Source organism: Rattus rattus, chromosome 3 (genome assembly GCF_011064425.1).
Source record: "Rattus rattus isolate New Zealand chromosome 3, Rrattus_CSIRO_v1, whole genome shotgun sequence".
Classification (NCBI taxonomy): Eukaryota; Metazoa; Chordata; class Mammalia; order Rodentia; family Muridae; genus Rattus; species Rattus rattus.
Genome location: NC_046156.1, coordinates 149,918,536 through 149,932,342, shown reverse-complemented (window position 1 = coordinate 149,932,342; position 13,807 = coordinate 149,918,536). Strand labels below are relative to the sequence as shown.

At 40.1% G+C, this 13,807-nt stretch overlaps 1 protein-coding gene across 1 annotated transcript in view; it reads left to right on the top strand.

The window, feature by feature from the left end:
- Ctnnd2 (catenin delta 2) overlaps nucleotides 1-13,807 on the top strand; it is a 396,457-nt gene that overhangs the window by 252,437 nt on the left and 130,213 nt on the right. The window contains exon 10 of the mRNA XM_032898675.1: nucleotides 8,837-8,954. Coding sequence (XP_032754566.1) covers nucleotides 8,837-8,954 — 118 coding nt within the window. The remainder of the gene's footprint in view (nucleotides 1-8,836; nucleotides 8,955-13,807) is intronic.

Here is a 13,807-nt window from a genome sequence, read left to right as displayed (position 1 = left end):
TGCTTAGTTATAAACACATACATATGTACATGCTTCCTTAAAACTGCTTTTCGCTTGTTTAGTTTCATAATCTACACACCCACACTTACATTGACACAGAGATGTGCATGCATACACGTGTGTGCACGCACACACACACACAAATATTTGATATTAGAAGCAAAGATCTACATTCGAGAGAGAATATGCAGTATATGTCTTTCTGAGACTGAGTTACATTACTTAGCATAATGATTTCAGGGGTGACCCTGTTTCCTAAAAATTATATATGCATAATGTACATATATATGTGTGTGTGTATATACATATGTATATATATTCTGTGTGTGATGTAAGCCTTCTATTCTTTTGGAATTGTGTGTGTGTGATACACACACACACACACACACACACACACACACACACATATATATATATTTTGTTGCTGTGCTGAATCTTTGTAATTTCATATACAGAAGCTTTGTGATTTCCTGTAATCCCACTTCCTGGCGACTGATCTCCTAGTTACAAAGCTCTTGCCTACAATTCTACCTTGGCGTGTTTCACCTATTCTCCTCTAACAGTTTCATCGGCTGAAATTCTATTCTTTTGGAATTATTTGTGTGTGTGTGTGTGTGTGTGTGTGTGTGTGTGTGTGTGTGTGTGTGTAGTGAGAGATATGGATCTAATTTTATCCTCTATAGGTGGTATTCAAACAGCGTTGTTTGTCAAATAGGCTGCTTTTTCCTGCCAATATAAGTTTTTCAGAGCTTTGTCAAACATTAGGTGGCCAAAGCTGTAGGGAATTCTGCCTGTGAGCTCTATTCTGTTTTATTGGTCTGTGCGTGTGTTGTGTTGCAGTACCATGCTGTTCTTGTTACTATGGCTTCTGGAGTAGGTATTGTGATATCTCGAGCAGTGTGCTTTCTGACTCTGGGTATATTGCCTATCTATAGTCTTCGCCTTTCCATGTGAACTATAGGGTTTTCATTCCTGCTGTTTTGGTGCTGTGAAAAGTGTCACTGAAGTTTTGATGGGCGTTGCACAGTTAGTAGGCTGGGTTTGGAAGTGTAGTCATTTTCAGTCAGTGCATTGCATTCGTTCACAAGCTGGGTAAATGAATAAGTATATCTTTGAATATATTTAATTTACTTTTTCAATATTAAACTTTTCCTTTTAGAAGCATCTCACTCCCTTGGTTAGGTATAGTCCAATTATTTATTTTTTTTTAAGACTTTCTCAGTAGAGTGTTTATTCCTAATTTCTTTCTTGGCAGAGTCATTGTTGATACAAAAAAAAGTTCATGAGTTTTTAATGTTACTGTTTTAGGCTGTAACTACTCAGCATATATATAAAACTTCAAAGTTTTCTGATGGGGGTCTGTAGTTTCTTTTAAATATAGGGTTGTATTATCTAAAAAGAAGGAAAATTGTACTTCATCCTTTTCTGTCTACATCCATTCATAGCTTTCTCTTATCTTATTCTCATGGCTGTGACTTACAATGCTCTATTGGATAAGAGGGAGGGGGTGGGCATCTTGTCTTGTTCTGGTTTTTAGAGGACACAGTGTTCTTAGTTTTCCCTAATTTAGGTCAGTGTTTATCTAAAGTTTGTTATATCCCACCTTTATTATATAGAGGTATGACTCATCTATTCATTTCCTCAGGAATTTAATTGTAACAATATGTTGAACTTTGAGGTGATTTCTGCCCCTAAAACTATTTATATGATATTTATTATTTATTGAATGGCATAGTATGTTATTTGCTTTCTTGAAGCATTTCCCAACTGTATAAATCTCATGAATTAGATCCTCTATGCAGATGATGCCAAATTTACCAAGAGATCGAGCAATCAAGGAATTATCTGTCAAGGCAATGTGTTTTTTATTGATTTTGCCATAGCCTCGCTTGTAGGTGAGCTCATTTACTGTCTTCAGGCTGGGGTACCCCCACACAATGTATGGTTCCACAATCTTCAGAATGTCAATTGAAGCCTTGTTGAGCTTAACAAAGGTGCCATTGAAGATCTGCCGAAGACAAGCAGCTGCAACAACACCTTGTGCACCTTTTGGGCTTACTCCATTGATACCTCAGATTCTGATGACAAAGGCCAGCTTTGGTCCTGCAGGCACACAGATGTTTCCAGCTTTCCTTGCCATCCTAGCCATGTGAATCTCAGTCCAGTACATCTGCCTGTACTCCTTGTGATAGTGCTTTGCCTTCTCATAAATGAGCTTCTTCCTTGACTTTTTGCATTGTTCAGAGCAAACTTCTTCCTTCAGCTCTGAGAAATTCCTTCTCTTTTTCTTAAGGGTTTCTGGCACAACAGCAACTTTCTTTTTCTTCTCTGGTACAGCCTCCATTGTTCCAGCCAGAAAAGGAGAGAGAGAGTTTGAAAGTATTTTATTGTGAAAATTTATATCTGTGCTCATCAGGAAAATCAGTCTGCCATTTCCCTTCCAACCCCACCTTCTTTCCTCCCTCCCCCTCCCCCTTCCTTTCTTCCTTCCTCTCTCCCTCTCTCCTTTCCTCTCTTCTTTCTTTGCTTCTTTTTCTCCTTTTGTTTTACATCTTTATCAAGTTGAGGTATCATGGTAATAGAGGCTTTATAAAGAATTGCATTTGGTGGTTTTCCTTCCATTTGTATTTTGCGGGACTCTATAAGACATATAGGACTGTTAGATCTTACAAACTTTACTAGAATTCAGCAGTAAACCTGTCTTATCTTGAATTTTTTCTTTGTGGGGAAATTTCTCATTACTGTTTCAAACTTACTGCTTCTTATAGGTGTGTTATATCATTATTATAGGTGTTATTCCATCCATTGACTTTCATGTTCTAGATGGCTTTACAATATGTGTTTCTTGTAGACAGCAGACAGTTGGATATTATTTTCTAATCCAGTCACTTAGTCTGTATTGTTTGGTGAATTGAGACCATTTGGATTTAAGGCTGTTATTGAAAGGAGTTTGCTATTGACTGTTATATCCTGGTTTTAATTTTGGTAATTTGTATGAGTTCGGAAATGTGCCCATTTTTCTTCTAGATTTTCAAATATAAGTTTTTAAAGTATTCCCTAATGATCTGAATTTCATTGGCAGTGGGGGCGGAGGGAGTATGTGAGGGTGGGACATAAAGTGAATAAATAAATAGTTTTTAAAAGCTTGCTTTGTGGCTTATGATGTATAAGTTCAAGTTTAGAGAAAGTGCCACATACTGTTGTAAAGGAAATGCAACCCCTGCCCATTGGATGTCATAGTCTGCAGATATCCAGTCAATCTGTGGCATGTTCTAAATATGGGAATAAGATATCGAAGTCTCCAAGTATCATTTTATCAGAAACCACGTGATATTTTTATGCCTTTGATGTTTGCTTTATGAAATTGGAAGTCCCGAGATTTAATGCCTAAATATTTACGGTGTATTATCTTCTCAATGTATTTTTCTCTTTACTAAACTATAATGGCCCTCTTCATCTCTTTCTGGCTAGTTATGTTTTGACATGTGTTTTATGAGATTTAAGAAATGATGTGCCAGTTTATTTGCAGCTTCTCTTTGCCTGGCAGGTTATTTCCATCCATTGACTTTCATGTTGTGGATGGCTTTACAATATGTGTTTCTTGTACACAGCAGACAGTTGGATATTGTTTTCTAATCCAGTCACTTAGTCTATATTGCTTGGTGAATTGAGACCACTTGGATTTAAGGCTGTTATTGAGAGGAGTTTGCTATTGACTGTGATTTTGTTAGCTAGTGTATAGGTTGACTGGATTATTGGCATTTCTCTTCCTCTTCACCAGTTGGTGTTAGAAATTAACTGGTTTGTGTATTGGAAGTAATTAATTCTTTCCCTACTTGTATCTGTTTGTTTCTCTCTTGTAATGTATTGCTTCCTGTGTTCTCCTGAATGAGAATGTCTTCCTTCCTACTCCCTGTACATTATTCTTTTAAGATGTTTTCTATAAAGCTGATTTATTTAGCATCAATTGTCTTAATTTGTGCTTGCCTTGAAATGTTTTTTTTTTAACCAATGTTGAAAGACAACAGTGATCTTGGTTGGCTTTATGTTCCAGGTTCGGCACGTCAGGCCTTGCTTTTAAGGTAGCTGATGAAAGGCATGCTGTTATTATTGCATTTCTACCTCAGCATATGAGCTAGTTTTTCCACATAGCTTTTTAATATTGTTGCTTTTGCTTTTTGTCAACACACACACACACACACACACACACACACACACACATATATATATATATATATATATATATATATATATATATATATATATATGTATGTCTTAGTTTGGGTTTTATTGCTGTGAAGAAACACCTGACCATAGCATTTCTTATAAAGGAAAACATTTGATTGGAGCTGGCTTACAGTTTCAGAAGTTTAGTTCATTGTCATCATGGTATAAACCATGGCAGTATGCAGACAGACATGGTGCTGGAGGAGCTGAGAATTCTATGTCTTGATCCACAGGCAGCAGAATGTGACAGGAACCCATGGGCTGGATTTGAGCTTTAAAAAGACTTCACAACTTGCCTCCACAGTGACATACTTCCTCCAATAAGGCCATACCTACTCCGACAAGATCACGCCTCCTATTATTGCCACTCCCTATGGCCAAGCATTCAAACATGTGAATCTATGGCGGCCAAACATTTTAAAACAATCAATTCCACTCCCTGGTCCCCATAAGCTAATAGCCACAACATCATGCAGAAATGCATTCAGTCCAACTTCAAAAGCCCCCTTAGTCTTTAACAGTTTCAATCCTATCTAAAAGTCCAAAGTCAAAAGTCTCTCCTGAGAGTCCTATAATTTCTTAACTGTAATCCCCTGTAAAATCAAAATGATAAAGCAGATCACATAGTCCCAGCATATAATGGCACAAGATATTTGTTACCATTCCAAATTGGAGGAAATGGAGCATGGTAAGGAAATACTCAACCAAACAGGACTGAAATCCACCAGAACAAATTCCAAAGTATATCTCCATGTTTGATATCAAAGCACTTTTCAGATCTCCAACTCCTTTCAGGTTTGTTGACTACAACACCCTCCCCTCTTTTGGCCTATTTCCACTCTGTTAACAGCTTTCCTTGGCAGCTAGCCCATGGTTCTGGCATCACCTACATCTTGGAGACTCCAGGCAATCCAGGCTTCACCTTCACAGCTTCACACAATGTCCTCCCTGAGCCTCCATGAAGGATCACCCCAAATACATGCCTGGCAATTCAATCGGTGTTATATGGGTTATTTCTAGGGTCTAGATAATATATATATATGTATATATAATATACATATATAGATATAGATATAATACACACACATATGAGGTTTTTATTTAACAAAGAATCTTCAAGAATTTTTTGATGCTGTATTTTACATATAATTTTGTTGCACAATTTCTAAATAGATTTAGACATTGCCTCCCTCATGATGGGCAGAATATAATTAAAAGTAGCCACTTGCTAGTTTTAGTTCCCAATCAACAAAGCATTCATAGTAAATTAGCAGGCAGAGATTCAAGCTGAGATAACATGAGGTTATCTTATGTCTTTATTGTGGCCTGTTGATAGGTCTACATTTAAACCATCAGCTGGCAAGACTCCCCTGTGTTAGTAATCAACAATAATAAATGCTTGGTATCACAGTGAAAGAGTAACTTTGTGTTGAGGAAAGCACAAGAAGTGTCTTACAGCTTGAACACGAAGTGTCTCTCACAGGTTCCTGGGTTTGAACACTTGGTGTTGGTAAGTGGTAGAGCATGGATAACAGAAGCAGGTCACAAGGGATAGAGACACAGAGGTAGAGCTAGGCTAGTAGAGGAAGGTTACAGAGGATAGAGAAATGACACTGCATCCTGGCATGGATTCCAGCTCCTGCTTTCTGCTCCATGGTGTGGCTACCATGTGACACATGCTTCTGCCGACGAGAACACTGCTGTGCACATCTACTCACACCTTCACCCCACACACCCCGAACTCAGTGATAGGCTGCATCTTCCTCATTACAGCAGAAACAAAGGCCATCCTAAGGTGCATTTACACATTTGGGAATAGCTGATTCAAACCCAAGTATACCCAAGTGCATCTAGAAAACCATCTCTAGAAAAGAGATACACATGCTCGACACCCATTTTAAGGTACATACCAAGCCTCCTCACAGATGCAGAAAATGTGTGTGTGTGTGTGTGTGTGTGTGAGCATGTATGTTTGTGTCTGTGTATCTGTGTATATTTATATATGTCTCTGTGTATATTATTCTATTTATGTTTGTGAGTGTGAGACACTGTGTGTGTGTATATATGTGTGTGAGAAAGAGGGGAAGTGTACATGTGTGTCCTAGTCATTTCTCTTTTAGAGTGTTATTACCCTTTGTTTTTGTTTGTTTGTTTGTTTGTTTGTTTGAGACAGGATCTTACTATGTAGCTCTGGCTTAACTATAACAACCTTTGTAGACCAGGCAAGCCTTGAATTCACAGAGCTGTGCCCACCTCTAACTCTTTAGTACTAGTATTAAACACATGTGCCATCAAGCCTGACTAGTCTTTCTTATTTCTCAGTACCTTGCACATTTCAAAATCAGAGCATGCTTGTGTGTGTGTGTGTGTGTGTGTGTGTGTGTGTGTGAGAGAGAGAGAGAGAGAGAGAGAGAGAGAGAGAGAGAGAGAGAGATGATCTGGAATCAAATAAAGAAAAACGTCAAATTCCTATTGGAAACATCTAATGTTCATTAAGTTATTCATTCCTGTTTCTTCTTGTTGGCTGGTTCTATACATTTGTTGGAACCAGTGAAACTAGCCTGATCATCATGAAGTCTTATGAAAGGGGGCAGTTTGCTCCCATCATGAGCTTACACTGAGAATTGACTGAGTTTATCAGTGGAGAGAGGATACAGATGCTAGGCTACATATGGCCCATTCTACAGAGTCTGGATCTATAATAATTTGGAAACCCCATCACTATCACCAAGCAAAAGTCACACATATATTGCTATCCAACACTCTTCTTGCCATGAAAAACTATTGGGAATTTCTAACAGGCTTCCTGAATGTCTTCAAGGCACAAGCTGGTAGAAATCCTTTCTAGGTGACTTGATCTAGAACATTCTTTTATAATGTCCTTTGCAGTCTTAATAACATTACCATGCATCGCACACATTATTCCTAGCAAAGGCTAGCTCCTCCTCCTCCTCATCCTCCTCCTCCTCTTCCTCCTCCTCTTCCTCTTCCTCCTCATCCTCCTCTTCCTCCTCCTCCTTCTCCACTAGATATTTTCTGAAAAACAAAGATTAAAATTTGTAAGAAATTACATTAAAATATTTTTTAATATTTACCTAGTTGCCTTTTCTAAGCAACTAAAATCTTCTATTTATATTTTAAGATCAGTTTTTTAAAATCCTATTTAAATTGAATAACCTTTCATAATGTTATATTAAAGTATATTTAACCCTCCCTTCTAAACATTTAGATATCAAAGTAAATAGTAGGATCAGTAGCCTTTTAAAAGCATTAGATCTGTTTTCCTTTAATTAAAATAAATCCCCCCAAAAACAGTCACCCAGATTCCCCCTTCAACTCGAAGCCCTCAATTCCTTCTTCCACTGACTTGTGTTTTACTGCATCCCCCTCACTGACTCTCACCTTGGAGAACCTCTCTGTACAGTGGGGATATCAGCTCCTTTATCTTTAGAAGAGTTTGGGGCCAGCAAAAGAAGTCTGCAGTGGAATGAGAAAGTACCATGCATGCCAAGGTGATGGAATGAAGTCCTATAATCTGTCCAAATGCACAGATTGTTGTGGCTTGTCCCTTCAGCTCCCAGCAAGGGGCAAAGAGCACTACTCCTGCAACCCCATGGAGTTTAGATGCAGATCTTGTGCTCTGTGTTATCCAGGTGCTACGTTTTATCCATCTCCATCCAAGCTTCCAGGGTCAGACCCCAGAGTAGAATTCATTTCTGCCTTTCAGATCAATATTAGGATTCCCAAAGTTGGGCAGCATTACAGTATCTCAGTCTCTTCTCCCTTGTGCTCTCCAATTCTTCCAATATTGTCCTTCCTTCCATGAATTCATATCTTACAGAATTCTTTCTATGGTTGTCAACAACCATTGCCAGAAATTTCTACCAGAACTGGATCTTAAACATAGCAAGAACATTCTTAAGTGACAGAATAACTAACGTGCTCCAAGGATTCTCTCTTACACATGTGAGATTCTCCATCTACTAGGACATCATCACATGTCTCTTATAGAGTCAGAGGAATGCACATCTGTGTCATAACTATTTGAGGTATTATGTCAGGTTCCTTCTGTTGCCTTTAGCTCAGGATATGCAAGATGGGAAAGAGTGTGGTCTATCTCCTGCCTATGGGCGATGTCAGAGACATTCCAATGACACAGAAACATAATAGCCCTAAAATGAATTACTACAAATATATTTCCAGCATGGCCATGGAACGTATATGTTTAGGGCAGAAAAAAAAGTCTCTAAAATATTTGGTAAGTTGGAAGCTCTGTCTATGAAAATACTTGAGACTTCTTACAGAAGAATGTTTTAAAAGTTCCTGATCGCCTCTTCAATTGTAAATGAGGCAAATCTCTGGAATTCCTAGAAATTTCTTATTATCAAGAGTTCTGGAACTCTGACACACCACTTTGGGAATTCTGCATTCTCTATTTGCAGTAGATGCTTACGACTTAGCTGGATATATGTTTCCTGCAATCATGTTCGCTCATTAAAGCTACACCCTCATTGAAGACTGAAGAAAGGAAACAAGCTTCCTTATATAAGAAAGGGTAATCTCTTGGAGACCACAGTGAAGATCCCTGACATGTTCATTTGCTTTTCAGGAATGTAAGTTCAGCTGGAGAGGAGGCCCGCCGCAGAATGCGGGAGTGTGATGGGCTCACGGATGCCTTGCTGTACGTGATTCAGTCTGCACTGGGGAGCAGTGAGATCGATAGCAAGGTTGGTGGTGTTTGCATAGCTTCATCTTCTTAGTAATTAAAGGAACCCCAGAGATTAAACAAATGTTAGCAGCTGTGAGAAGCAACCACGGTATTTCATGCTTGCATTCTGAGCTCTATCCCGATAACCTCCACCATTGTCTAAGGGTATGGTTATGGTAGCTGAGGTCCAGCACTTAAATACTTGAATTTTCCACCAGCAGTTAGTGACAATTCAGACTGGTGTAAGCAACTCAAATCACTGGTGTCCAGGACGAGTATAAGTTATCACATATCTCATATATATATATATATATATAATTTAAAAGTATATATATATATATACTTTTAAAGACAAAGATACTGAAATTCTCTTAGATTTGATAACTCATTATATTAAAAGATGTTTTAAAATCTTACAAAATCCTTCCTAGATTTTCAAACAGTTTAATCAAAGCTCCCAGCATGCTATGGCTCAAAGAATAGAATAGGTATTGGTATTGGTTGTCTTTCCCAGTATTTGAGATATTTTGTTTTGTCTTTATCAAATTAGTTTTAATTAACAGCTAGAAAAGTGAAATCTTATAGTAATCCTGATATAAAGCTATATGTCACCTATACTTTTAAAAATAATATATGCACACACTGTCCCTCTTTAATAAGAGCTACTCTGGAGTTGCTGTTACAGACATCTGGAGCAGAGTAAGCCTATGTTGTGAGCAGGTGGATTGAGCTTGTTAAGCACACTCTCTGGTCTCTCCATCCACTCAATACCAATAGTTTTCCTTACACCCATCCACCACAGCTCTCAACTCAAAGGGGATAAGACAGAGTTTACCATGGAGCCTGATTTGAGTGGCCGTGGTCTGGGAGCATGGATTTAGATTACTCCAAATTCCAATTTTTTGACATGGAACTAGTTTCATGGAGTTTTTTTTCTTTTCACAATATTTTTTACCAGTTATTTGGGAATTTCACATCATAAACCATAATTATACTCCTCAGTCCTCCCAGGTCCACCCCTCTACCCTTGAGGCCTACCCTTCCCTCCAAAAAAGAAGAAGGAAAAAGTCCAGTTCCTATTACCCCAATTCTCACTGGATGAGAAAGGACTTGGTTTTCTTTAAGGGATTGGTCACAGGGAGTTTTATGAAGCTTTCAAGGTAGTAAAACACAGAAAAATTATAAAACAGGACTTATTAAAAATACATTGGTAGGAAAATCAGAGGAGGTGGTTTACAATAAACTGGAAAACTTTATTTTATGTCCTGAATGCTGTCTGACAACACTCTTAGCCCTTTCTTTGATAGAAAACTAGAGTTCTGTTAGTATATTCCAAATCCAAAAGCCTGGCTAGGAAGGGATCTTAGGTCTGATGATCTGAGGGGCCGAGAAGGTAAAGCAAGATTATTTAATAGGTTAAAGATCACCCATAATAAATTGTAGAGCCTCTGGACCTGTGAAACTCCAAACAGTCTGCAGTCACAGAGGTTTTAGTCAGTCAGTCCCTGCAGACATATTCTCTTCAGGAATCCATAACACCAAACAACAGTGTCTCCAAGCTTGGAACATGTCCTAAAAGGAACTTGGATGTCATGGCTATGAACGCTTCCCATGATCCCATGGTTTCCAGCACTAACTCTTCCTCAGAATTGCCTTTGAAACAACTGATGAAGATGCCTGCTGGAATCTTATTACCCCCACTGGGGCTCCATTGCCACCCTTCAAATCTAAACACCCAACCTTGGCCACAAGTAATTAGCCCTTGAGAAGTGAATATTGGTCTGTTGGTATTATGGCTTAAAATCCTGCCTGGATGGATGGAGCTTTGGAATAGACCACTTAGGAGGCCTGCATAAGGTCATGTAGCTATAAAGTCAGATGGAAGACAAATGTCAGGGGGGCTCAGTTTTCATGGTGCTTCCTTACAGTCCTTGTGAGATGCCCTGTGCTCGAGCCCCAGCACTTCATACAATGGATGCGGTGTCACTCACCCAGAATTAAAGGCTGGAAGATCACAAGTTCAAGGCTATCCTCAGCCACACTAAATGAAGCATGAGCCTGAGCTAAGTGAAACCCAGTCTCAAAAACAACAACAAAGGAACAGTCATTTAGGGCTGGAGAAGTGGCTTGACAGTTAAGAGCACTTACTGCTCTTGCAGAGTTCAGTTTACAGATCTCACACTGCAGCTCATAACTGCCTTGCACTCTAGCTCCAAAGGGTCCAATGCCCCTTCTGGGCACTGAGCTCCAGGCATACACATGGTACACATGCTTACTGGCAAACAAAACAATCATGTGTGTAAAATAAAAATAAATTTTAAATAACACTGCAATAGGCTTACCCATTGATCACCTTTATGGGTGAATTAAGTCTAGCCCTTCTTAACCTTGACTGTGCATAACGATTACCAAGAAATTAAAAAAAAAAAGTACTAGTGTCTAAGCCTGTCGCCCTGAAGAGTTGAGTTCAAGGTATCTTCTGAGAATATGGTTCTGTGAACACTGGCCTAGTCCAGCTGGGAACACCATGTTTTCCCCCATCCCTGATGCCCACTAGGCCTGTGGCCAGTCATGGGCCAAATACTACTCATTTCAAACATGGGATGTGATGCCATAAAGACTTAAGCATCCCTCTTCTATAAAGGGCCCTTGATAATCGTAGGAGAACTATTTATATCATTGACAAGGAAATTAAAAGAAATCTTGAGTATTTACCGGGGCCTGTTAGCATAACAGACACATGAGTTATGAAGGAGCTCATGGAAATAGCTCACTGTCGCAGCAATGCTGAGTGTTTTAATATTCACAACAGCAAGAAGCTGAGGTGCGCAGATGCTGAGCCTTTCAGTCCAATGGACACAAACAGCTTTCCCACTGTCTGGACCTCGCAGGTGAATGAAAATGAAAGCCACTGCCTCGTGTCCCTGCTAAGCTCCCTTGCCCCCATCTCTGAAGACGTGTGGCTTAGACACCAACATGCCCTGTGGCATAAGCATCCTTGTCTGACTATTTGACTGGTCAGACTCCTAGTACTCCTGGGGTAGCGAGGAGAGTTTTAATATCTGTTTTAATATCCATGTTTTATTTCCCAAATGAGAAAGTTGAAACAGAGGGCTTCTCCAACCTAGACTGAGATGGTCTCGCATGCCCTCAGTGAGTAGGGAGTGTGCTGAGCTGGACATCAGAACAGGATCTAGTGCCCTCTGTGTCCCCTACTCACTAGATCACTGTACCCAAGTGCCCTCTACTTATGAGAGGAAGGACCGTCATAACCAGATGCCCTGGGTGTGGAAGGACCCCATCCAGTGTGATGAATCACTCCACAGAGCTCTGCTTACTGGATTGTACTATTGACTTTTAACGTATTATGATTGCACCATAATTTTCCACTCAGCCCTCGGCTTGGCCACTTCTGAGCTTTCACAATGACAAGTTAGAGAGGCGAACACGAGTACACATTCTCTTTAAGGCCAGGGAAGTTAATGAACAAGAGCCCGCATTCCATGCAAGCTCGTGGCTCTTCTCCTGTAATTGGGACAGTTTATTGAATGGGTAACATATGGCAGAGCCCTTCACAGATGACTTCCAAATTAGCCCGTTCTAATAGAAAATAAGGAGTCGAGATGACCCTGGTGACCAAGAAGAGCACTAAAAAGCACTGTTGACAGTAATGGATGTCACCTGCATAGCCACCAGACGCCACATGCCTTCTGCCGGTGCCCCTGGTCTGTGTTCTCTTCTTTTCCACATCCCCTTCAGAGGAAAGCTCTTGAACTGGGAACCTACCTAATGCCAGCCAGACCATCCAACTCCAGGGAGCTTTATAAGAGGCAAGGGTTTCCTGTCTGAGTCCTCTCCTTCCCATCCTCCCCAGCTCCTTCTTTGTCTCTCTCCAGCTTCTTCTCCCCACATCACCTCCCTAGATGCAGAGTAATTATATAAAGCACTTCTCGAAAACTGCAGATTTAGTCTCCTTTCCCTGATAGAGGAACAGCGAAGCCCCAGGGGAGATAAACAACCAGTTGAGAGTGAAACGTATTCTCCCAAGTCCTTGAGGGAAGAGAAATCAGTTCGAGATGATTTGAAAATTGTCCCGACTTGTGTCATAACATTTTCCTTTCAAGGAGAGACGTGTCTGTCTCTCACGCATCATCTTCTGCTTACCTGCTTTCACGCCAGCTTCCTTTCCTGATGCGGGAAGGATGCTCAAAACTGAAAATCATCTTGGCTCGAAGCCTATGGGATTAGCAGCCGTGAAACCTTAGCAAGCTGAGAAAAAAATAGCCAAGAATGGCTTGGCCCCAGAGTGTGTCCAGAGAACTGCTTTTCCTGACTGACACCCCTAATCAGGTAAAGAGTATGGGCTGCCCTTTACCAGCTTCCAGCCCATGAGGGAAGCAGGCCAGGATTGGAGTCCCTTGGCCTCTGCCTGTTCTAACACTGACCCCAGACCAGAGGGAAATAGCTTTCAGCAGTGTGCTACCCACAGTTTGGCTCACCCATACTCTTCCCTCTGCAACAAGACATTATTATTTTTCCTGCCTTCAGCCACCACATAGTGACTTTCTGAACCGTGGCCGAGGTGCAAGGGTTTTCAAAATAAAATTTGGGCCTTTTTTCTTCGCCCTTTTGTTTTCCCTTTCTTAAGATGAGAATTTTATTTCTTTATCTCCACTGCCCCATTTCTTAAGTCCAGAACAAAATTGAAAAGGTCAGTTTTGGAGTCCTGTGATATAACTTAGCTGGTAAGTGTGCTTGCTGCATGAGGCCGGCCCCAGGACTTTGATCCACAGATCCCAGAAACTTCTCCAGAATCTTAGGTCATCTACGTGTGTGCTGTGGTACACATAGATACACCCACAGACACAAATA